The 21,175-nt window shown below is 58.0% G+C and overlaps 8 protein-coding genes across 8 annotated transcripts; 2 read left to right on the top strand and 6 right to left on the bottom strand.

Annotated features, from left to right (window-relative positions):
- Nucleotides 1–516: 516 nt before the first annotated feature.
- On the bottom strand, nucleotides 517–1,080 carry PUNSTDRAFT_131917 (uncharacterized protein; the record flags this gene model as incomplete). The annotated part of the gene is made up of 3 exons (XM_007381227.1): nucleotides 517–619; nucleotides 677–700; nucleotides 746–1,080. 3 exons carry the CDS (start codon nucleotides 1,078–1,080, stop codon nucleotides 517–519), a joined length of 462 nt encoding a protein of 153 aa, XP_007381289.1.
- A 586-nt stretch (nucleotides 1,081–1,666) lies between these two features.
- PUNSTDRAFT_119019 (uncharacterized protein) lies at nucleotides 1,667–1,928 on the bottom strand. The gene has a single exon (XM_007381226.1). It carries the CDS (start codon nucleotides 1,917–1,919, stop codon nucleotides 1,737–1,739), a length of 183 nt encoding a protein of 60 aa, XP_007381288.1. The 5' UTR covers nucleotides 1,920–1,928; the 3' UTR covers nucleotides 1,667–1,736.
- A 45-nt stretch (nucleotides 1,929–1,973) lies between these two features.
- On the bottom strand, nucleotides 1,974–6,404 carry PUNSTDRAFT_124965 (NAD-dependent formate dehydrogenase). The gene is made up of 14 exons (XM_007381225.1): nucleotides 6,304–6,404; nucleotides 5,808–6,247; nucleotides 5,580–5,753; nucleotides 5,374–5,521; nucleotides 5,212–5,320; nucleotides 4,993–5,153; nucleotides 4,467–4,931; nucleotides 4,038–4,412; nucleotides 3,353–3,981; nucleotides 3,055–3,294; nucleotides 2,926–2,997; nucleotides 2,449–2,873; nucleotides 2,273–2,390; nucleotides 1,974–2,167 (listed from the first exon to the last, which is right to left on the bottom strand). Exons 2-8 carry the CDS (start codon nucleotides 5,910–5,912, stop codon nucleotides 4,399–4,401), a joined length of 1,176 nt encoding a protein of 391 aa, XP_007381287.1. The 5' UTR covers nucleotides 5,913–6,247; nucleotides 6,304–6,404; the 3' UTR covers nucleotides 1,974–2,167; nucleotides 2,273–2,390; nucleotides 2,449–2,873; nucleotides 2,926–2,997; nucleotides 3,055–3,294; nucleotides 3,353–3,981; nucleotides 4,038–4,398.
- A 517-nt stretch (nucleotides 6,405–6,921) lies between these two features.
- On the bottom strand, nucleotides 6,922–8,551 carry PUNSTDRAFT_131914 (EXS-domain-containing protein; the record flags this gene model as incomplete). Its single annotated transcript, XM_007381224.1, has 4 exons — nucleotides 6,922–7,498; nucleotides 7,560–7,781; nucleotides 7,837–8,037; nucleotides 8,088–8,551. The coding sequence occupies 4 exons, from the start codon at nucleotides 8,549–8,551 to the stop codon at nucleotides 6,922–6,924; spliced, it is 1,464 nt and encodes a 487-aa protein (XP_007381286.1).
- A 536-nt stretch (nucleotides 8,552–9,087) lies between these two features.
- On the bottom strand, nucleotides 9,088–11,202 carry PUNSTDRAFT_50628 (uncharacterized protein). Its single transcript, XM_007381223.1, has 2 exons — nucleotides 10,669–11,202; nucleotides 9,088–10,615 (listed from the first exon to the last, which is right to left on the bottom strand). The coding sequence occupies exons 1-2, from the start codon at nucleotides 10,975–10,977 to the stop codon at nucleotides 9,332–9,334; spliced, it is 1,593 nt and encodes a 530-aa protein (XP_007381285.1). The 5' UTR covers nucleotides 10,978–11,202; the 3' UTR covers nucleotides 9,088–9,331.
- A 284-nt stretch (nucleotides 11,203–11,486) lies between these two features.
- Nucleotides 11,487–12,997, top strand: PUNSTDRAFT_98995 (NAD(P)-binding protein). The gene is made up of 10 exons (XM_007381222.1): nucleotides 11,487–11,508; nucleotides 11,564–11,620; nucleotides 11,675–11,726; nucleotides 11,784–11,858; nucleotides 11,921–12,017; nucleotides 12,075–12,195; nucleotides 12,249–12,323; nucleotides 12,373–12,507; nucleotides 12,571–12,796; nucleotides 12,858–12,997. The coding sequence occupies exons 1-10, from the start codon at nucleotides 11,493–11,495 to the stop codon at nucleotides 12,883–12,885; spliced, it is 882 nt and encodes a 293-aa protein (XP_007381284.1). The 5' UTR covers nucleotides 11,487–11,492; the 3' UTR covers nucleotides 12,886–12,997.
- Nucleotides 12,998–15,208: 2,211 nt separating this feature from the next.
- PUNSTDRAFT_62002 (uncharacterized protein) lies at nucleotides 15,209–16,199 on the bottom strand (the record flags this gene model as incomplete). The annotated part of the gene is made up of 2 exons (XM_007381221.1): nucleotides 15,209–15,788; nucleotides 15,844–16,199. Coding segments are annotated over 2 exons (936 nt in total), but the record flags the coding sequence as incomplete, so codon positions are not given.
- Nucleotides 16,200–18,673: 2,474 nt separating this feature from the next.
- Nucleotides 18,674–20,257, top strand: PUNSTDRAFT_98990 (alpha/beta-hydrolase). The gene is made up of 5 exons (XM_007381220.1): nucleotides 18,674–19,026; nucleotides 19,086–19,290; nucleotides 19,345–19,479; nucleotides 19,537–19,639; nucleotides 19,721–20,257. The coding sequence occupies exons 1-5, from the start codon at nucleotides 18,701–18,703 to the stop codon at nucleotides 19,960–19,962; spliced, it is 1,011 nt and encodes a 336-aa protein (XP_007381282.1). The 5' UTR covers nucleotides 18,674–18,700; the 3' UTR covers nucleotides 19,963–20,257.
- Nucleotides 20,258–21,175: the final 918 nt, after the last annotated feature.

The raw sequence follows: 21,175 nt of genomic DNA, 5'->3' as shown, positions 1-21,175 counted from the left end.
CACTTGTCCTCTGGCCGATCATCAACTTAACGTCGAAGTCCTTGCTTTATCCCCGCGTCCCCGCGCATACCTGAACGAACGCGATGATGCGCAATCGCGTTTATGAGGGACGCTGGATCGTCGTCTTCGTCCCACAGCGAGGTTACCTCGACCGTGTACGCGTAATCTCTACCGCGGTCAGGCAGCAAGTGTCGCAGATCTAGTAGAGTGGGCGTCAAAACGACATAGGGATCCGCAGGAAACGCCTAGCCACATACCCACGTGAACTGTCGTGAGCTTCAAGCTTCTGTGTGGTCGCGATTGACTTGGTGCACTCCGTGTGCGCGCAAGTGAAGGATTTGGTGCCTTCCGGTGCATGAATCGTGGTGAAGTGGCTCCGAAGCTGGTGCTGTTTACTGAAGGATTGTTAACGGTCCGGTACGGATGGTGAACAGCCATCGTGCAGTTCATGCAACGCATCTTAAACGGGTTCTCCCCGTTGTGCCAGTCTAGATGATTCGTCAGGTCTTGAGCGGTCTAGAAGAGTGTCGCGCATCCGTTCATCTCGCGAATGAAAGTCGGAATTCGGAACATGGGTGCGCTCGTGCACTTGGAGGTGGATCTCGCAGATATATGGGCGCTGTAATCACACAATATGAGTAAGGATAGATGGAGGTGGGAGGAATTAGAGACGTACCTCGCCAGTATGGATCCGTTCATGCTGAGTCATATGGGCAGGTTTGGTGTAGGCATTGGTGCACCCAACGTAGGTGCACGCGTATCTCCTCCTGGTTCTAACGGGGCCAGGCCAGACACGAGGAGACACTGAGCAGAGGTAGAGGGACCAGTGACAGGTGCATCTTCTTCCGATTCAGCATTGGCTCCTACAAAGGTGTTCTCAATGACTACGACCTCTGCAGGTTGGCTGATGATAAGCCCGACCGGCGCCGCAACAACGAGCGCACGGGAACGATGCCCTTCATGGCCCTTGAGCTCCTGACCGAGTGTGGCTGGTCGGGTCATGTTGAGCACCTGTACCGTCACGATGCTGAGTCGTTCCTTTGGGTTGCCGTCTACCTGATCTGTTGCCATACGGCGCATGGTACTCTGATCCCTGGATCCTACATCTTCCGTGAATGGCGCGTCAACAATTTTAACCAATGCAGGAAAAACAAGAGCAGCTGGCTCAATGCACCACAAACATGGTCAAGCCTTTACCTTCCAGGGATTCGTGCCGTGGAGGACCGTGAATGGCTTGAACAGCTGGCATACTTTTCCTACGAGCAGAACATCGCCCGAAACAAGGAGCAGTACGCAGCATCCCGCGGAGCCCTGACGCCACGGTCCAAAACAGATCTTGAGGAGTTCAGAATGTTTTTCGAGCTTTTCCCTGAAGACGACGGGCCTCGTTTGCTAGAGTATTCTGATCAGCAGGCTCAGGAGGGGTTGGCGGAATAAATCAAGCCTGCTTTTTCAATATGGCTTACTCTCTGTATCTTCATCCTGTACATACCAGTCCCACATAAAGCGAACGCGGACGAGCCGTCTGATACTTTTGTTTCTTAATGGTGTTCTTCCAAACGCCTGCCACGGGCGTTCATAACTACCGGTAAGACCGCGAATCACGTGAAAGCTAGCGCTGGTCTCAGTTCCAGCTGCGAGCTCGCTGCCTGTCATTCCGTTCGGCGCTGGTCATATCTTCGGATTGGGTTCTTCATACGATCACCACGAGCCTCCAGCACTACGTGTACGACTATTCACGAATATACCGTCTGGCGTGTTATCCGTTCTCTGGACTTCCTTGCGTACAAACCGCATATTCTAATCCACGCTAATGGAGACCGTGACCTACCCAGCATCACACGACTTGAATGCCCTGTCGGGCCCAGAAAGGGCTCTGAAGATAGCCCGCCACCACCCGTGCACTTCCTGCGAGACATGTCGCGGTCTGCACCCCCCACCCGGCGTGAAGGTCGTCTTAAGACCCAGCTCGCGGGACTCTCCTCTGGGCGGTCTCGCGGCATACGGCTCAGACGACTCGGACGAACCCGACGACAATCACCCGGATATGCAGAGTTGCGGGTGCGGGCATGACCGGGCGGAGCACGGCGCGGACGAGCAGGAGCTCGGTCCGGAGGAGTTCACTCGCCGGGCCAAGGTCGGGGCCCGGATAGACGAATTGTTGCAGGTTAGATGTGCAGACCGCGTCTGCCGGTGGTCGATCCACTAACCCATGGCTAGGTGCGAACCGGTCGTCAACCGAGTTTCGGTCGATTCATAGTAACGCTTTCAGGACGCTGGGCGATTGCTGGACTTCTTCTATGTGGACGAAGACATCGAGTCGTTGCGCAAACAGATGGAGATACCTGATGACCAAATGTTCGCCAATGCAACTCAGCCACTTTCACCCAGTGGGTCCCATTTCATGTCGAAGCCATATAATCTGTGTCTCACCAGTCCATAATGCAGCTCTATCAGCGTCCTCATTGGAAAAGGAGATACTGTCACCCGGTTCATCCTTGACCGACCTCTCGCCGCCCTCGAAGAAGCGGCGGATATCCTTTTCTTCCTCAAGCGGCGACGACTCCGACGAGGAAGACAAGCCATTGGCCAGCCTTGCGCAACGACAAAGCCAATCGAATGGTGCAACAAACGGAAAGCGGCGTGGCACGAAACAAAGGAGTGGCAAGGGCAACAAAAAGTCGAAGGCCACCACCGCGCCCGTCTCACTCCCGCCCCCAACCGAAGAGGAGCAGCACGCGATGAACGACCGGTCGACCGCGGTGAATGGACACGAGCACAAGGTCAAGGTTGAGGACGCCATGGACGGAAGCCAGCTCGACAGATTAGCCACAGGTGTTACGGTTGACACTGCTGGATCAACCTCCCTAGCAGTATGCGGTCGCCTTCGTGTCAGGACTTCGTGTACTTACGAGCCCTTGGTAGCCTCCCATCAAACCGGAGAAGGCGGCACACGCCGAACTACGGAAGGGCGTGATAAAGATAGTACCCGTGGAAGTGAGCACTCCCGGTCCAGACACGGAGCCGCCTTATTGACAATGCCTGCTGCATCAGAACGACGGCGAACCTCGATCCTATGTTATATTGACTGGTCTCAAAACACTCTTTCAGAAGCAGCTGCCGAAGATGCCACGAGAATACATTGCCCGTCTTGTTTTCGACGACAATTCTAAGTGTCTTGCAATCATCAAGCGAGGGTACAAAGTCGTTGGTGGCATCTGTTACCGCCCTTTCCCGCATCGCGGATTTGCGGAAATCGTCTTTTTTGCTACCAATAGTGCAGACCAGGTTAAGGTCGGTTCCGTTCTTCCATCGCGAATTCGAGGCTGGGTCTGAAGCTCCCGTGTGCTAGGGCTACGGTGGCATGCTCATGGACCATTTCAAAACGCATATCAAAGCGACCTATCCCTCCATGATGCACTTTCTCACCTACGCTGACAATTACGCCGTTGGCTACTTCAAAAAGCAGGGCTTCTCGAAGGACATCACGCTCGACCGCTCCGTTTGGGCGGGCTACATCAAAGACTACGAGGGCGGCACGATCATGCAGTGCACGATGCTACCCAAGGTGGACTACCTCGCCGTACGCGACATCCTCGCAAAGCAGCGCGGGGCGATCCTCGAGAAGATACGAGAAAAGAGCCGGAGCCACATCATATACCCCGGGCTACCCCAGTTCATGCCCGACAAGTACGAGCCGGGGATGACGGTGAGGCCGGAGGACGTTCCTGGACTGAGTGAGATCTTCCCCCCGACGGACGACGCTTGGTTGCCTGCGACTGACCCGTCCGGATCCAGGCGAAAGCGGATGGACGCCATCAATGACGGCGGTACACCGGGCACCCGCAAAGACCTCGGACTACAACAGCATGCGTCGCCTGCTAACCGATCTGCAAAGCCACGCACAGGCGTGGCCATTTCTGCATCCCGTCAACGCTGAAGAAGTTGCGGATTACTACGACGTCATCACGAATCCCATGGGTGGGAGCTGTCTGCGATCGGCGAATGATCATGTAGATTGACTCCGTACTTTTCAGACTTCAGCACCATGGAGCACAAGCTCGAGAACAACAAGTACTCGTCTATGGACCAGTTCGTCGCAGACGCGCAACTGGTGTTCGATAACTGCAAGGCATACAACCCGGAAGGTACTGTATATCACAAGGCTGCGAAGACGCTCGAGAAGTTTGTGAAACAATGGGTCGCAGACAGGATCAAGAAAGAATCGTGACCGCTCTCTGACTCCCCTGATTTATCGCTCGCTAAGGACCCGTTCTTTGCAATGACTTATTGAGTTCGCGTTCGCCGCTTTGTATAAATACAACATGATGGGGTAGTGGTGGTGGTATGATATGACGCAAATCGTTGTTTGTCAAGGTCGGCAATCAGCCCTCGAGCTCAACGTTGGCCGTCTGTGGGGAACATGTCGGTAGCAGGCCAGATAACGTAAATGTAATGATACTCACAAGCCTTGGTCTCGAAGCCCTTGCGGCCGACGATGATGTTCGCGGGCTCCTGCGGCTTGCCGGTGAGATAGTTCTCGAGGATGCTCTTCGTGCCCGCCGCGTAGCGGGCCTGCGCGTCGAGGGTGGTGCCCGAGTAGTGCGGGACCATGCCGTTACCGCCGCCAAGCGGGTTCTTCATGGTGCGCCATGGGTGATCGCGGGGCGCGGGCTGGACGTTCCACACGTCACCGGCATAGCCGTTGATGTGGCCGCTCTTGACGGCCTCGGCGATGGCGTCCTTGTCGCAAATGGCGCCGCGAGCGGTGTTGACGATCCAGGCACCCTTCTTGAAGTGCTTAAGGAGGTCGGCGTTGACGAGCCCACGGGTTCCCTCGTGCAGCGGGCAGTTGACGGTGACGAGGTCGCACTGGGATACGAAATCCTTCAGGTCCTCGACGCGGCGAGCATTCACCTCCTTGGCGGCGTCTGAAAGAGGACGAAGGTGTATAAGCTAACAGATCTATCCAAACATTGTAGTAGCACGCACGATCGGGGAGCGCGGCGTAGTCGTAGTAGAGGAGCTCCTTGCAGTTGAAGGGCTTCAGACGCTGCAGGACACGGAAACCGATGCGGCCAGCTCCGATGGTGCCAACAACTTTGCCCTCGAGATCATAGGCGTTGCGGGCCACGTCAGATACTTGCCAATCCCTAACATGGAAGAAATCTGTGAGCGAGTGCCGCAGCTGAACATACAAAGCATGCTTACCCGCGCTCGATCATCTCATGGGCGGGGACAAAGTTGCGGACGAGGAGGAGGATGGACATGACGACGTGCTCGGCAACGGAGACGACGTTAGAGCCAGTAACCTCGAGCACTACAAAAAATATGGTCATCATCTGCCGGCATATCTCCCGCATGCGGACCTACCCTCAATGCCCTTCTCCACGGCGGCATTGAGATCGATGTGGTCAGAGCCAACGCCAGCGGTGATGCAGATCTTCAGGTTCTTCGCCTTGGAGATCAAGTCGGCAGTCAAGTAGCCAGGGTGGAAGGGGGTGGTGATCAAAACCTCAGCCTAAAGGAGATACATAAGTTGGGTTATGGAGATGCAAGATGGGGATAGATGAACATACGTCGGCAATGTTCTTCTGGAAGACGCTGTCGGGACCTTCCTTATCGCTCGTCACGACGAGTTCGTGGCCCTGCGACTCAAGGAATTGGCGCAGGCCGAGTTCGTTCTCGACAGCACCGAGCAGACGAGGCTCCTCCTTGGCAGCCTGGAAGCCGTTGTAGAGAACAGCAAGGACCTATGAAGAGATGAGATCATACGACCCAACAACAGTCCGGTATCTTGAATAAACCTTCATGTTGTTGGCGCGAGTAGATGAGAAGTTGCGAGCGGTTGCGCGTAGAGGTGAGAAGGTCGCAGAGCGTAAAGAACCGCGTAGTGCAGTGGCCAAGACCATGGTATGCTCGAGTTTATATAGCGCAAGGGTAGCGTCCCGGTATTGAAGTTTAGCAGTGAGATGTCCCCTGGGAGCTGCTGGAAAGAGAGTTTATGAGGCCCGGGTCATGAGACGACGAATTGCATCGCTCAGCGTTTCTCTGTCGGGTTATCTTTGGCCATGGACGGCACGCCTCGGAGGTGTCGCCAGGATTGAACAGAGATGGACGTGTTCAAACCTTATGACGCGCTTCCGTGTGCACGTGCCTTGACTCTGCTTCGGATGACCCATCGGCTGAAGGAACCAATCGACTCGCAGCGGCGGCATCGGACGCAACAAGTTAGTAGCGCACATCACTGCTCGGTAATCAGTTCAGGATCATGCACAACAATAGCGCAGCAGCCGTGCGTACTTCTCCTGAACGTGGCGGCAACCGGACGCTCATGCTGCATATCCTGAATGAAATTTCCCATGGCACAAACTTGGACCCCGGACCGCCGTGCTGCCGGATGCGGGGTAATCTGTAATTCCGTTGGTTTATTTCCGTCCACAACGTCTCGAATATAGTTGCACGCAGAGGCTGCTCATAGACGATGCTCTACGGGGATGTGCGTATCTGCAAGCCACTTCAGAGACCTGCTCCGGGTCAAACAATCGGACTCACAAAAGCCCCTTACCCCGAGTACCACCCACCACCGATTGTTGCGTCAGCTGCCCAATAACGCCGGACAATCGGGACCTAAAAGGCGTAGTGTGATATGCAGCCAAGACAAGTGAAGCCAATTTAAGTGGGACCTGAGGGCACGAGAAGCATCACACAGGATCGTGGTCGCCCTTCTTCTGAGTCCAAACCCGTCCCAACCGTCCCAACCGGCATCTCGCACCAATCGCGCCCGACTGAACACAAACTATGAGCCTGGTATCCCGTGTCCGTGTGATTACAAATCTAGCCAGTGGTCATATGTTCAGCCATCGCACAGTGTGAATCGAAGACGTGGGCGGTACTCACCTATGTACTCTAGTGAATGCTTTACGAATGCGCGTCGCGCGCCTCTACAGCTTCCCGGCCATCCACCAACTCATAATCCTCAGCCTCGAAGTCGACGGCGGTCCGGGGGCTCTCCGCGCCCCTGCTCGCGAGCCCTTCGCTTTTCTTGATCACCTCCCACTCTATCCTCAGGAACACCCACATCCACCGCCTGAAGATCTCGGCCACCTCGATCCAGAATATGACAACGCTTCCTTCAGAACTGCTATGGAGATGACTTGATAGCTTCATCGACCATGTCATCCTGAGGATGAGGTTGAAGAACACCACCAAGGGGTATACGGGAAGGGGATATAGGAGCGTTCGCCGAAGACCCCAGGGATAGGAAGGCACGTGCCCGTTTGTATGAGCTTGCGCAAGCGAAGGTTTCTCTCCAGAAAGGGTGGAATCGAGCGAGCCGGATGCTCTACCTGAATGTAAGGTCGGGAGAAGGAGGGAGCGAGGGAGCGATATACGCCTCTCGTGCAGGGATGACTTCGGCTTCAGCAGATCCAGGCCCCAATCGTTCGTCAAGTCCCACCAGAACGAGTATAGCGAGTTCACGGCCGCACTCAACAACCTTCATGCAAACGAACAATCAGTTCGTCTGGCCCCTCCAGCGAAGCGGGCTGATCACACACCATAGTCGGAATAGCTGGTGCTCTCCATGCCACGGCTCTCGCATTGCAACATCCCCTTTCTCAGCCACCAACTCCGACACAACGATGCGTTGCGCCGCGGACAAGAAAATAAGCGGAAACGCTGTGGCATACTTGATCGCATTATAGAGCGGCCGACGGCTTTCGTTGATCGGGCACATGTAGTCTATCATGCACTGCCGGAATCGTATAACATACGGTAGGCTAAAGATCCAATGCGATTGAGTGGACGTAGCAAGCATATACGAGGCAGACTCACCTCATTAATGTGGGCAATATCAGCCATTCCAGACCGTCCATCGACGGCATACGGAGTAGGCTTCCACCGGGTAATAACATGCACACCGATAGCCAGACGTCTCCAATAACCTTCGCGTATGACGTGAAGATATCGGCCAGAACAACGTCGCAGAAGTGTGTCATTCGGTTGGGTTGGGGGAATATACATCGGCGGATGGCTCTACGCAAGTCAGCTCTCGTGCGCTAGTATCATATATGGCGCATACATACAGTAGAAATGCGTCCCTCTCCCGCTTGTACAGTACATTGAAAGGCGACACCAACACGCCTATCACCCCGAGGCACGCGACGGCAGGGATGTACTTGAAGCGGTCGACAGACTCGATTTCCCCTCGTGTAGCCACCCGAAAAAGAAGCCACGTCGCCGTACACCATGTCGCATAGGATACAAAGAGCCGATATGGTGCTTTGTACGTCCCAGTAGCGTACCGGTCGTGCACCCGAGAATGGACATGAGTGCGGTCGGTGGGCAGCGGTGTGCGTAGCCCGCCTGCCCCCCCGAGCGCGAGGTCGAGGATGCTCGCCGCGTCTATTCCGAGAAGATGCGTGACGTGTAAGTTGGTGGCCCATCCAAGGATGCCGATGCCTATGAGCGAGAGTGCGCGGAAGGGTAGAGGGAAGGAAGCGGCCAAAGGCGTTTCTTTTCCGAGGCGAAGGTCAACATCGTTGTTCATCGTCCGGAGTACGTAGCCGGGAAAGTCGTATATAGTGTCAAGCGTCCTGTGTCGTTTGGTGTCTGTATTAGCAAGGCATCGGCGGCCTGCGCAGCGATACTACGCGTGGGGCAGTACCAGCAGATGAGCGAGGATGAGCGGGCTCCAAAGTTGCGAGGAAGGATTCAGCACCGCCACCAGTTCCCGTTGCCCATTCTTTCACTCGGCATATATAAGGCCACCGTCTGATCCCCTTCGTTCTACACGTAGGCCATGGCTGCCATGGCGCGGCCATGCACCCTCCCCTATAAGTGGGGCCGATCCAGTCGGGGAAGATGGAGGATCACAATTCATACCACAAACCCAACCTACACCCCGAAGCTCGCGACGGGGTTGAGCATATTATGCATTTATGGCCATCATCGTTGGCGTTGCGATTCATCAACGCTCGTCACGTCTTCGGCAATGATTCGGGCCTACTGCGTCTCACGGATCTCGAGGATACATAGTATGGGTATTGATCAGCTAGCTGGATTGTACTCGTATAAATCACCTACACATCTATCTGTTTCATGACTCGCAAAACCTGATCGCAAAACATTTCTCGCGTATCGCGTTCGTCCTTTTGCTGAACTGCCGCATCCTGCAAGCAACATAGGACCGCGCTGGTATACTTCATGCCCGCCAACCCGTCGAAAGACTGCTTGACCATGATCGCCAGTTTGACCTGCAGGCGGCAGGATCAAAGGCCTGCCCGCTCGCGCCTAAGCTTCGAAGTCGTCAAATACTGCAGTCAACCCATTAACCGAATTCTACGACGCCTTCCCAAACGGTTCTGACCCAACATGTGCATCCCCTGATTTTCGACAACGCCTGCGCAATCTCTCTCGCCAACATCGGATCCTCGAAACCCTTCACCACCAGCAGCTTCGCCTCTCGCTCGCCCTTCTCCGTATGAAATACCTGCGCCGCCTGCATCCCGACCCGTGGCCTCTTCCCCGGCCGCTCTGCACCCAAGCCGCTCTGCATCCGCTCCGGCACCACTGGGTCCGGACTCCGGTCGTCTTCCTCCTCCAACCTCCTACTGAGCGCCTCCGCCAACCGCTTCTGCAGGAGCAGGAACACCGGGTCGTTTGGCCTGAGTGTCCTGTCAACAGCATCGCGCAGCTTCGATTCCGCGTCAGCGTCCAAGGTCGGCTCGACGGATTTCCTCGCGCGGTAGACTTCATCAGCTAGGTTGATGAGCTTGGTTCCTTCCGCCTGGGGCTCGCCATCGATCTCAGCTTTCAGAAGGGCCCAGATGCGCTGCATGAACTCGCTGCCCGTGTCGGCTGACAGGCGAGTGAGGGCACGCAGGGATGCGGCTATGACCAGTGCCTGAAGAAAATTCTGGACGTAGAGAAGGGATGGTGTGTCGAAGAAGAAGGGAGGCGGGAGTTCGTTCGTGTGGCCTTGCTCTGGGCTGGTTGAAGTGGACAACGGCGAGATGGTACCAGGAAATACGCAGGAGACAGGCACGTTAGCGAGCAACGCCTGGACCAATTTCCGAATCCAGCGCTTGCCCTCGGGTCCGTCTGTTTCGCTCATCAGCCAGTCGTTCCATCGTGTCCGAGTCGTCTCAATAGGCCAGTGGTCTAGGACAAAATTCCTCTCCCGCATCTTCGCCTGGGTGGTGATGATCGCAGATAGATCACTCTCTGACATGGTTCCGAGGACGAACTGCGATAAGTCGTCTTTCATGACGTCCGCCAGTTTCAGTATATCGCGCGTGGTATTCACGATGGCATCCGCTAACGCAGAAAGGTCTGATGGGGGAGGTAGGTTGTCCAAGGTATCGAGGAGGGCATCGATGGAGGCGTCCCGCGCCGGCGCACATCGCCCGCGGAGGGCGAGAAGAACCTCGCGTAGGTGCATGGCCGTGCTCGTGAGCGGTGACGAGGTGGGAGAAGGCGGGAAGCTGAGCGTGGTGAGAACTGGGTGGTTTGGAGGAACGAGGGGATTGATGGTGTCGTGTACGTCTTTGTACAATCCTCGTATCCGTGCCAACTGGATAGAAGGTAGAGGATCGGATAACGCAGCGCGTGCCTGATAGTGCGTAAGATGCTGATATGCGCTACGAAACATGGGGGAAGTCTTACCTCGTCCCAGAACGCCTTGTGCGCGGCGACTGTGACTCGATCCTCCAGCGTGGGCTCCTCCTCGTTTGTATGCTGCGTTCGTGGCCGGGACAGAACCGAGAGTAACGATTTCCCGGGAGGTAGCACTTTAGAGGGATCGGTGGCAAGTAGGTGCAGGAAGAAAACTTGATTCGCAGAGTCAACGAGCTCCAGTGGAAGAACTGTTTTGTTTACCAGATGCTGCGTTGCAGCAAGAGAGGAAGAAGCAGCTGGAGGGTGAACAATTGTATAGCGAGAGCCATCCACTGGAGATGCCTTAGAGGTCAGCATCGCTTCCAGCTGTCCTAGGAGTTTTTCTCTATCCTCCGTCTCTTTCCATAGTCCCCTTTGCTTGAGCACTTCGAGATCGTCGCGGAACGACGGCCAATCAGCACGTCCGCCCTGCTGTATCTCGTCCAGCTTGTTGAGTATCCGGGTCACAACTGGGTCACCGTCGCCGAGTCCCTTCAGTGTTTGCCTGAGAGATTGAAGTATATCCATGGATCTCCGTAGGTCAGACAGTGCTCGGAATCAAAGCAAACAAATTAGCCATTCCTCTGAACGGACATGACGCAATGACAAAGCCATAGTATTGTGGCTGTGACCCCATCCGCCGGAAATGGTCGCCTCCGCCGCCGTTTCCTGATGATATTCGCCTCAAACAACCGGGCTCGGTCTGTGCCCGTGTTGCCCGAGTAACCCAGCAATACCTTCTTACATATGCACGCGCTACGGATGCTTCGAGCGTTTGATCTTGGTTCACGTATATACTCCGATCGCAGGCTACCATCCTTTGGCTACAGACGATGACGACCATACCTGGTGCGTAGTCTTTCGCGTACTATCGAAGATGTACCCACGCTGTATTTGGCCATAGACGAGAAACTGTATGCCTTTGCGGACCGCGTTAAAGGAGTTGTCGTCCTGATTACTGGTATGTACTCATCCCGTGCTAGGTGACAGGCTTCGTGATGATTTGGCCTCGCAGGTGCCGGGAACGGTATAGGCAAAGCTGCCGCAGTGGAATTCGCGAAGCGGGGGTTCGTCAACTGATTTGACATGTGCAAGATCTGAGATCCTAATTTTTGTTCTCAAAGCGCGAAAGTGGCCATTGGAGACATCAACGCCCAAACCGCCAAGAGTGCTGCAGAGGAGATCGTACAAGCAGGCGGGTACGTTGACACGCACTCCGCTCGCAGGTGTAGTGTTGACATACCATATGCTTGTGCCGCAGCGAAGCCATAGGGCAACCATGCGACGTCACACAATGGGGCGACCAGGTTGCGCTGTTCCAGGCTGCGCACCGACAATTCGGTTCTGTGGACATCGTCGTTCGTCTAACTTTCGCGTTCTTCTCCGCGTCCTTGACAATGACATACAATTCTCAGATTGCGAATGCGGGCATCAGCGAGGTCGGCACACTCGGCCAGCTCGAGTTTGACTCGGATGGACGTCCCCTACCGCCAAATACCAAGACTCTCGACGTGAATATCACCGGTGTAGCTTATAGTACGTTTGCTCTCGTCTTGAATGGATAAAATCATATATAATGTTCGTTCTAGCGACGCACCTAGGACTCTATTACATGAAGCAGTCCAAGAGCCAAGTCAAGGCTCTGGTTCTCATCGGCTCCATGGGTACGCCAGCCGATTGAGCTCAATAATGTAGTAGTTCACTGTCGTTCAGCTTCGTGGCAAGCCGTCTCGGGCGGCCCGCTGTACAGCGCATCAAAACATGGAGTTCTCGGCCTGGCACGCTCGCTTTACCCGGACGCCCGGAGTGCTGGCATCCGGACCGCCATTATTCACCCTTGGTTCGCAGGTTAGCCCCTCTTCCTCGCCTCTGGTATACCTGCAACTGTTAAATATGATTGTTTCGTGATAGCGACGGGCATTATCCAAGGGCAAGATGATCTCCTATCCGGCCTGCCTCTCACGCCGGTCAGCCGCATCGCCGGCGCGATATTCTACGCCTCTACGGACCGCGATTGGCGGACGAGCGGGTGCGTGTGGATGCTCCCGGACGAGCGGATGCTGCTGCTGCTCGAGCGCGAGCGGTTGACGGAGGGCGTGTACCGGCTTATCGACGAGAAGATCAAGCGGCAATTGAGGTGCGTCGTGCCCTAGCCTGCTGTTTGTATCCTTGGACTGAACAAGAGTTTGGATGCGTAGGGAGCAGAGTGCGAAGAGCAAGTTGTGAGCTGGCTGCGTCGGGAGAAGGCCGACGCATATACGCATCCCACATTCGCGCCGTCGTCCTTGCACTTCAGAGGACCAGGACTCCTCCTTGTGCTTCAGAAGATTGAGACTCCTGACATTTTTGTTTGTTTGTGTAATAGGTGATAGCCAGGGCTTTATGAATGGCTTTGCCCGACGTTAAGACGGGGGTGATGTTGAGAACACAGCGTACGAGGTCTTGCGGTCCATTGCATATGATTATTGCAGTACGTAAGTCCATGAACGGTCTTCGATACCCGGTACACCGTTTGTCTATGGGAAACTGAGGGTACATCTATAAATGCCGTCTATGTGTGAGCACAACTCGTGACAGAGCGTGGAAATAATATCTAAGGAGGGGTGATCATGGGTGTGCAGATATAGATAAAGGCAAGCGCGCCGCCGGTATATATTACTGTCCGGTTCGGCAGGGTGAATGCAAGATAGCTGAGAGGTCGGGTTGCTGGCGTCGTTGAATACATATATTCGGTACACGTGTAGAAACCGAGGACGAGAGAAACCCGTCCTCGCTCGCTCGCTCAGGGCAGTCGGTGTCGTTCTTTCTTTTTTTTTACACGCTCAATAATGGTTCACCTCCCCGCGCCGGCCCGTCCATCCTGGAACCGCACGCGCGCCTGCGCCGCCGCGCCGTGCTGGCCCCTCGCGGCAAGGTCCACGTCGCTGCTGCTGCGCGTGATCGATTCCGAGTTCGAGCCGCTGCCGGGGCGAGAGTGCGCCTGCTGCGCCTCCGAGTCGTCGTAGCTCGGCAGGCCCGTCATGCTGCTCAGCGGGGGTACGCCGCCGAGGAACCCGCGCGAGGCCGTCGCGTAATCGGGCACGGTCGTGTACGACTGCATCCCGAGGCTGTCGCGCTCGACCTCGGGCGAGGGCGTCGCCGGCGCGGACGTCGAGTGGTGCGCGCCGGGCGGGGGGTGCGGCGGGTAGGGCGCGGCGGGGTAGTGCCCGTGCGAGACGGTGTGGGTGAGCGCGTGCTGGCCTGCGCTCGCCCGGCCGGGCCAGAAGTGGTCGGCGAGGTTGGAGTGGCTCCGGCTGCTGCCGAGACCGAGCCCGCTCGCGAGGCTCGTGAGCGGCTTCATCGACGCCTGGAAGAGGCCGTGGTTCGACCGGCTCGCGAACGAGGAGTGGACGTAGGTGTCGTGCTGCGCGGGCGCGTGGTGGTGCCGCTCCGGCGACGAGTTTCGGGACGGGTTGCGCGAAGGTCGGCGCGAGGCACGGCGCGAGGCCCCGGACGAGTCGGGCGGGGAGGGGTCATGCGCGTGCGCGTGCGAGAGCGAGGAGGAGGCGCCGATGATGGAGCCGAGAAGGGAGGCAACGGGGCCATGTGGAGCATGCGAGCTGCTAGAGGTAGGGCGCGACCACGCTTGGGGAGGAGGCGGCGGCGTCATCTGAGCGGGTAAGGAAGACGGGCCGGCGGCGGCAGGCGTCTGGCCCTGAGAGCGATCTTGCAGCATGAGCAGCTCCGAGTTGACCCAGTCGAGAGGCGCATACCCGCCGGGACCGGACGGCGGGTGTGAGGGCAGGTGCGTGCGGTCCTCGTTGGGGCCGTCGGGCACGAGCTGCGGGGAGTGCAGCCCTGAGCTAGGGGTGCGGGTACCGCTAGTGGCGGGATAGCCCGGGGTGCGCATCCCGGATGGAACCTGGCTCGCGTTGATGCGCACGGTGGCCGTGTCGGGAACGTACATGTTCGCGATGCGGTCGCGGACGTGAGAGTTGTACGAGGGGAGCTCGAAGTCGACTTCGGCGTCGCGATCGCCGTCCGCGCCGTAGATGCCCCCGGCGGGGTCGCCGTCGCCGCCGAGAAGGAGCTGGCGGGTGACGCGCGTGGCGGCGCGGGCCTCGTCGAGCAGGCGGTGGTCGAGGATGTGGAGCGGGAGCGAGCAGCGGAGCTCGGACGTGTGCCCATCGGCGTTGCCGATGAGGATGCTCCAGCGGATGCGGTGCGAGACGACGATTGGCTCGAGGTGGTGCGTGGGCGTGATGAGCGCCTGAGGCGGGAGCGGGAACGACATCGTCACGATGATCTCGTTCTCGGCCGGCTCGAGGTCGTCGGGGAGCTGAATGTCGAGAGGGAGCGGCGGCGTGCTGGGGCGGTTGGAGGGCCCCGCGGCGGCGGAGGAAGAGGAGGCGGCGGCGGCGGATGAGCCTGCAGGAGGGAAGTACGAGCCCGGCGCCGCGTTGGCGTGCGGATGGTACGGCGTGCCAGGAGAGGAGCCGTTGGTGTGGAGGTGGTGCGGCGTTTGCGCACCGGTGCCGTGCGGCGTGTGGCCATGGTGCCGGTGCCGCTGAGAATACTCGTCGACGCAGACCGCCTTGCCCTGCCGAATCTCGTGCTTGGTGGTCATCATCACCCGCGTCGTCTCCTGCGTCGACGTCGTCCGGCCAGACGCGGCACCTCCGAGCTTGACGGTCTCGTTCAGAGTCGTGACTATGTTCATCACCCGGGCACCTTTTGCGATCGGCTCGAACTTCATGAGCGCGGTGATCGTGTCGCCGATCGCCCACGCCTTGTGCGGGACCATGATGCTGTACATGAGCTTTTCCGGCCAGGTGTTCTCGATCTCGAGCGTCTGCTGGTACTCGAGAGCCTCGGGCGTGAACGCACGCAGGACGGTGATGCGCGTGATGTTGGTGAGGTTGGAGGCGAGCCCGGGCCGGACGGCGGTTGCGCGGAGCTTGTAGGTGACGGATGCGGATCCGAGGGCGGAGGTGTAGATGGAGGAGGGGAGCGAGCCGCCGATTTGCATCTGGAACGGGAAGACGTGTCGGCCGGCCTTGAGGGTGTGCGAGTGCGACTTGGTGCCTTCGAGGAAAGACCAGTCTTGGTTGCAGATGACGTAGGTGACGCCGGAGGCGTTGAGGGATATGCTGCACAGGGGTACGTTAGCGTCGAGCGTGCAGGCTCTGGGAGATGATGACCCACGAATCGGAGGAGGGCGTCGGTAGCCGGGCCTTGCCTCGGAAGGTGAGGGTGATCTCCCGGATCGAGGTCGGCTCGGACAGGTGGAGGACGACGTTGCCGGAGAGGAGGGCGGGCTCGACGTCGACGCCGGTGCCCTTGAGGGTGAGCACGTCCTGGGAGACGGAGATCTCGAGCGTGGGCTGGAAGCGGTCGTGCTTGTCGTGTTTCACATGGTCGGCGTCGTGCGCGTAGGGCTGGAGGGCGGCGTGCAGGGCGTCGGAGAGCTCGTCGATCTGGCCCGACGTCGGACGCTCGCCGCGGCCGGGGGATGGGGGCCGGGTGGGCGGGCGCGTCGGGGGTCGCGTGCGGTTGGGCATGGAGGGCGGCGGCGGCGGCGATGTCGACGTCGACGTCGCTGGCAGGTGGAGGGACGACGGCTGCAGCAGTGGCTGCGCGCAACTGGTTATCTCAGCGGCGGTCTGGACAAAAAATGCATCCGCGCGACAATTTGCGCAATCGACCGGGTCCGGGCCTGGGCGAAAGGATCAGGCACGGGTGCGTCGGATCGACGATGGCCGGGATCGAGCGAGGTTGCGGCGGCGTCGTGCGGCGCGTCGTCGGGATCGGGGTCGGGGTCGGGGGGCGGCGGAGGGAGCGGGAGGGCGAGCGTCGGGGAGCGTGCCGGGATATATGCCGGGCGAGCGGACATCAGGGAGCGGCGCGACGATGAGACTCGGCTGCACGAAGCATTAACCTGATCATGCTCACCGGACGTCCGGGCCAGAAGTCTCTTGGCCACGTGCGTTATAATCATGTCCGGACGCAACTCCGCTTGATGCCAGCGGGAGATATCTAGAGGGGCAGGTACAGAAACCCATTCCGAGGATGCAGCCCGTCGTCGTTATATACGGCCTCCATCAGCATACATCCCGAGATGGACGAGAACAGCCTCGACGACGATTGTACAACATGTTCGCTTTGGTCTTCGCGGCGTTCCATTCCGAGCCTAGGTGCGCCAGCTTCCCCTGTTGGGAACAGCCCGCGGCAGCAAGCACCACCCCTCTCCGCGCGAAGACATCAGAAACAATCCCCTGTGCGACGTCGGTGGCACAGGGTTGCGCCCCGAAATGTCGCCGTCCTTGATCTATCACCCAATATCATCCTCGCCGTCGTCGAAATAGCACGCAAGGATCAACGCTTCCTGTTCCGATACGGGGATAGCCCAGCGCCCATGGAATTAGACGTGCCCATCGCGTCCCTGGCGCGCAGGCGCGGCCCGTTCGACCGCCGCCGCGCCACCGACGTCCTCCGGTAAACCTCCGCTGTCCCGTCGTCGACCTGCCTGTTCCTGCCCTCTTCTGCCCACGCCACGCCCTCGGCGCCTTTTCCCATACCACTAGCCTTGACATTCGAACACCTTCGTCGACTGCTGCCGGAGGTCACTCGGTCATCTCAGCTCGATGCTCGTCGTTCTACTGTTCCCCATCTGTCGCTGTTTTGAGAAACGTCGGCGTAATCTCTCGTGATGCATTTGATGAGTCGCATGCCGCGCGCCCGTCGGACCTTGTTGCCTACGGCAGACGCGTCAAGAAGACCTGCAAGATTTGCATCCGACAAAAGGGCTGTCAAGTACTCCATCCTGCGAGTCGTCATGCACTGTCTCAGCTCTCTAGGCTTCGCCCTTGCAACCCCCTTCAACGTCAGCGCCCCACCGACGCTTCCATATCTCCTCGCAACCACCAATCTAGGCCCGCATGTCTCCAAAGCGACTCACTCCCACCATCGACGATAGGCAAAGCCGTCGTTCGGACAAAAAATGAAGGCAAAAATAGCTCAACAGCACCGACGCGCTTCTGTCTCCGGCGCTGGCAGGACCCTCGGGAGCGGTGCCTTGATCATCGATATACCGCTTCCGACCCTCCTTTGTGGCGCCAGAACACGAATTCAGAGCGAAGGGCGAAGTTTCTCCAGCGACCCGCGCGATTTAGATAGCACGCCGTCTCTCACTATATCTCTCGTCTTCCCAGGCCGCCGACGCGCGCGGTCATCATAATCGCTGCAGCAGGGACACAACCCACCTCTCAACAACCACCGGCAGTCGACTTGTCGCAAGCCGTGGTCATACTCAACTCATCTGTTCATGCAACATCCCCCCTCTGGTCTCTCTATTCGACCCTCGACATGAAACCTTCGTCTCCACCCAAATACATGGCTACTCCAACCGCGCGAGAAGGCGCGCCCTGACGACCCGCAGACCTGGCACCTCGCCCACCGCGGGTCGGCCACTAACCGCACAAGCACACCTTCTGCCGCACGACGCCCATCTGGCCGCCTTTGTGAGAATAACGCGAGATTGGCGCGTAGGGTCGCGGTTCTTCGAAGACTGCACATGTTTTTATTTTCTTCGTTCTTCCGGCTGCCGACTTGAACGAGGCTGCAAATAATAACCTTTTTCCTCGTTGCTTGGCCGCTTCATCAGGATCTCGGACCTTGACGGACTTCCACGAGGCAGCCATCAACTCGGAGACGATGTGCGTTGGTGCCCTCAGGACTCGAGTCGGGCTTCAGCAACTCTCCATATCTGCCGCTATTAGAGTCTATCTGCAGGTGGTGAAAGTTCTCCGCAGTGGTCAAAGATGTCCGCGGGGAGCCCCGCCAAAAAATGCAGTCCCACTTCGCCGTGCTGCAGATACACTCTATTGCTCCAAGTCGCGGTGTTCGGCTGCAAGATCCCAAGCTATCCCATGGCGGTGGTCTTCTGTCCCGTGACCACAGCCGCTCTCAGAGGCGACCAAACACCATGCAGGTCAACAAGCAGAAACATATCTGCTATCTCCCAGGATCACCAACTCGATCTCGTCCCCCGTCCGCGAACGCCATGGACCCATCGCTGTACCGAAACTTCAAGACTGCGCGCGGGATCAACTACCACTACTACTTCTCCGCGCCCTCTGACGCCGGATCGAAACCGACGTTGCTGTTCCTCCACGGTTTCCCATCCACGTCCTACGACTGGCGCCACCAGGTCGCGTTTTTCGGCGCGAAGGAGGGGTTCGGTCTCGTCGTGCCCGACATGCTCGGATACGCTGGAACCGACAAGCCCACGGACGGTGCGGCGTACAGCGCGGTCGCGATCGCTAAGGACATGGTCGAGATCCTCGAGCACGAGCGTGTCGGGGAGTGCATCGCGATCGGACACGATTGGTGAGAGGACAAGGATCCAGGGATGAGCTGCGATGGGGAGGCTCACGCTGGATTCGCAGGGGCACCGCGCCGCTCTCTCGCTTGGCTATGCAGTTCTCCGAGCGCTTCATGGGTTTCGCCTGGCTCGCGGTACACCACATCAAGCCAGCCAGACTGGATTACGAGGACATGATCGCCAAGCTGAGGCAGGCTTTCGGCTACGACGTCTTTGGCTACTGGCAGTTCTTCGACTCTCCAGATGCCGCGGGTATCATCGAGAAACATGTTGGCGGTGTTTCTGATCTGTCTTTTGCGATCGCTGACGACCCGCGGACACAGATCGACTCCTTCCTTGAACTGTTGTATCCGGAAGATCCGGCGCTGTGGAAGACGCACGTGGCGAACACGGGGAAACTGAGGGAATGGGTTGAGAGCGACTCGCATACGCAGCGAGCGTCCTACTTGACGGACGAGGTATTGTATCGGTCTCCTCCTAATACGCCGCGAGGCTGACGGAGGCGACGCATACAGGACTACCAGCACATGCGCTCTACTTTGCTTTCAGGTGGCATGAAGGCGCCGCTGCTGTGGTACACGAATCACGTCCGCAATCTTTCCCGCGACGCGGACCTCGGTGAGCCGCTCACCGGCGTAGGGAATAACCGAATTTACGCTGAAATGTTGATTCTCCCCCTCATCGTATCGTGCCGGGCAGCGATACCACTGGACAAATGGAAGATCGCGAAGCCGGTTTTCTTCGGCGCGGCGTTGAAGGACTACGTTTGCCTCGCACCCGTCGGCAAGGCGGGCATGCGGCAGGCCGCGACGCGGGAAGAGCTGGTCACCGTCATCGACTTTGACACCTCGCACTGGATCCAGCTCGAGGCTCCGGAGGAGCTCAATGCGCGATTATTGGAGTGGATCGATGGCGTTGTGAAACGCGATGAACGAGTATGACCTACCTTGGGCATGACCGCGCTGCTTCAGAAATAAGTACACGTAGCTTCTGGATACGAAGAATCGTTGCCGGCTTCGGACAAGAAGTTTGAACATCTACGGATTTGGAGCGGACTCGCTATCCCTTTGCCTCTCAAACCATCAAGGCTGGCTATGGACCACAACAGTATCGACATGCTCGCGCGCGATGTTTGTTTCTCAGACGACCGCAGAAAGACAATATGGGGCTAGCAATCGTATTTGGAGAAGGTTGTCATTGCGAAATCTCACGCCTGCGGTCGGCTATCCATAGCAGCATGACCGGAGAGCGGCATGGCGTAGACGTCACACTGAGACATGATACAGCTCCTTCTTCCCTTCTGATCTAACTATCTCGAAGACAGTGTGTCGCCGTGCAAGAACGCGCTGCTCCGCCGAGTTCTTCTCCAGACCATCGCGCGATTCGCGCCCGACTCCCGACCGTTGGTCTTGGATTAATCACCGCGGCGCGGTGTTGTCCACACGAACATGCACGCTTGCTTGCTCCGAGGCGAACATGCATGAACCCAGAAGGCGGCGAACAACCTCGACGCCCCGCAGCCAGCAAGGCCCCTTTCTGAGCCTAGACCCCGTCTCGGTAATTCCCGACGATCATGATGCGTTGCGACTGCCTTCGCGGTGCAGCGCTGACACTGTCTGTGAGAGATGAATAACATTGAACAGCCCCTGCACAGCCCAGCGAGCAACGAGGCAAGGCGATCCCGTCTCACTGTCGCGATATCGAATCAGACGCAGCGTCCAAGGGCCAAGGCGATGCTTGTTCGATAGTCAGGATCAGGATGCGCATTGCGCCCGCGGTGGTCCGCCCCCAGCGGAAGATAAGCTATAGAACGTTGGAGACATATCACCCCGAGCTCGTCCCACATTTTCTCTGGCCGCGCCGCCCTCCTCTGGATCGACGCTAACGACCCATTCAAAACACCATCAATGGCAAATCCTTGGGCACATTGGGACCAGCACTGGCAGCCATCAACACCGGCAGGTTATGTGCCTGCAGTCCCCGTGTCCCCGGCGGCGGGCGCTTATGCTTACTGGGCGCAACCTGCTTGGGTACAATACGCCCAGCCCGCGCAAGCTGCGGGAGGCTACTTCCCGGGTACGCCGTGTCCTCATCCCCGTACCCCTACTTACCGCCGCGTACTCACCGATGGCATTCTGGTGGCCCCCTCGTCCA

This window comes from Punctularia strigosozonata (assembly GCF_000264995.1).
Source record: "Punctularia strigosozonata HHB-11173 SS5 unplaced genomic scaffold PUNSTscaffold_3, whole genome shotgun sequence".
Taxonomy (NCBI): Eukaryota; Fungi; Basidiomycota; class Agaricomycetes; order Corticiales; family Punctulariaceae; genus Punctularia; species Punctularia strigosozonata.
Note: the sequence above shows the minus strand (reverse complement) of the source record. Positions and strands in the feature narration are given on the sequence as shown.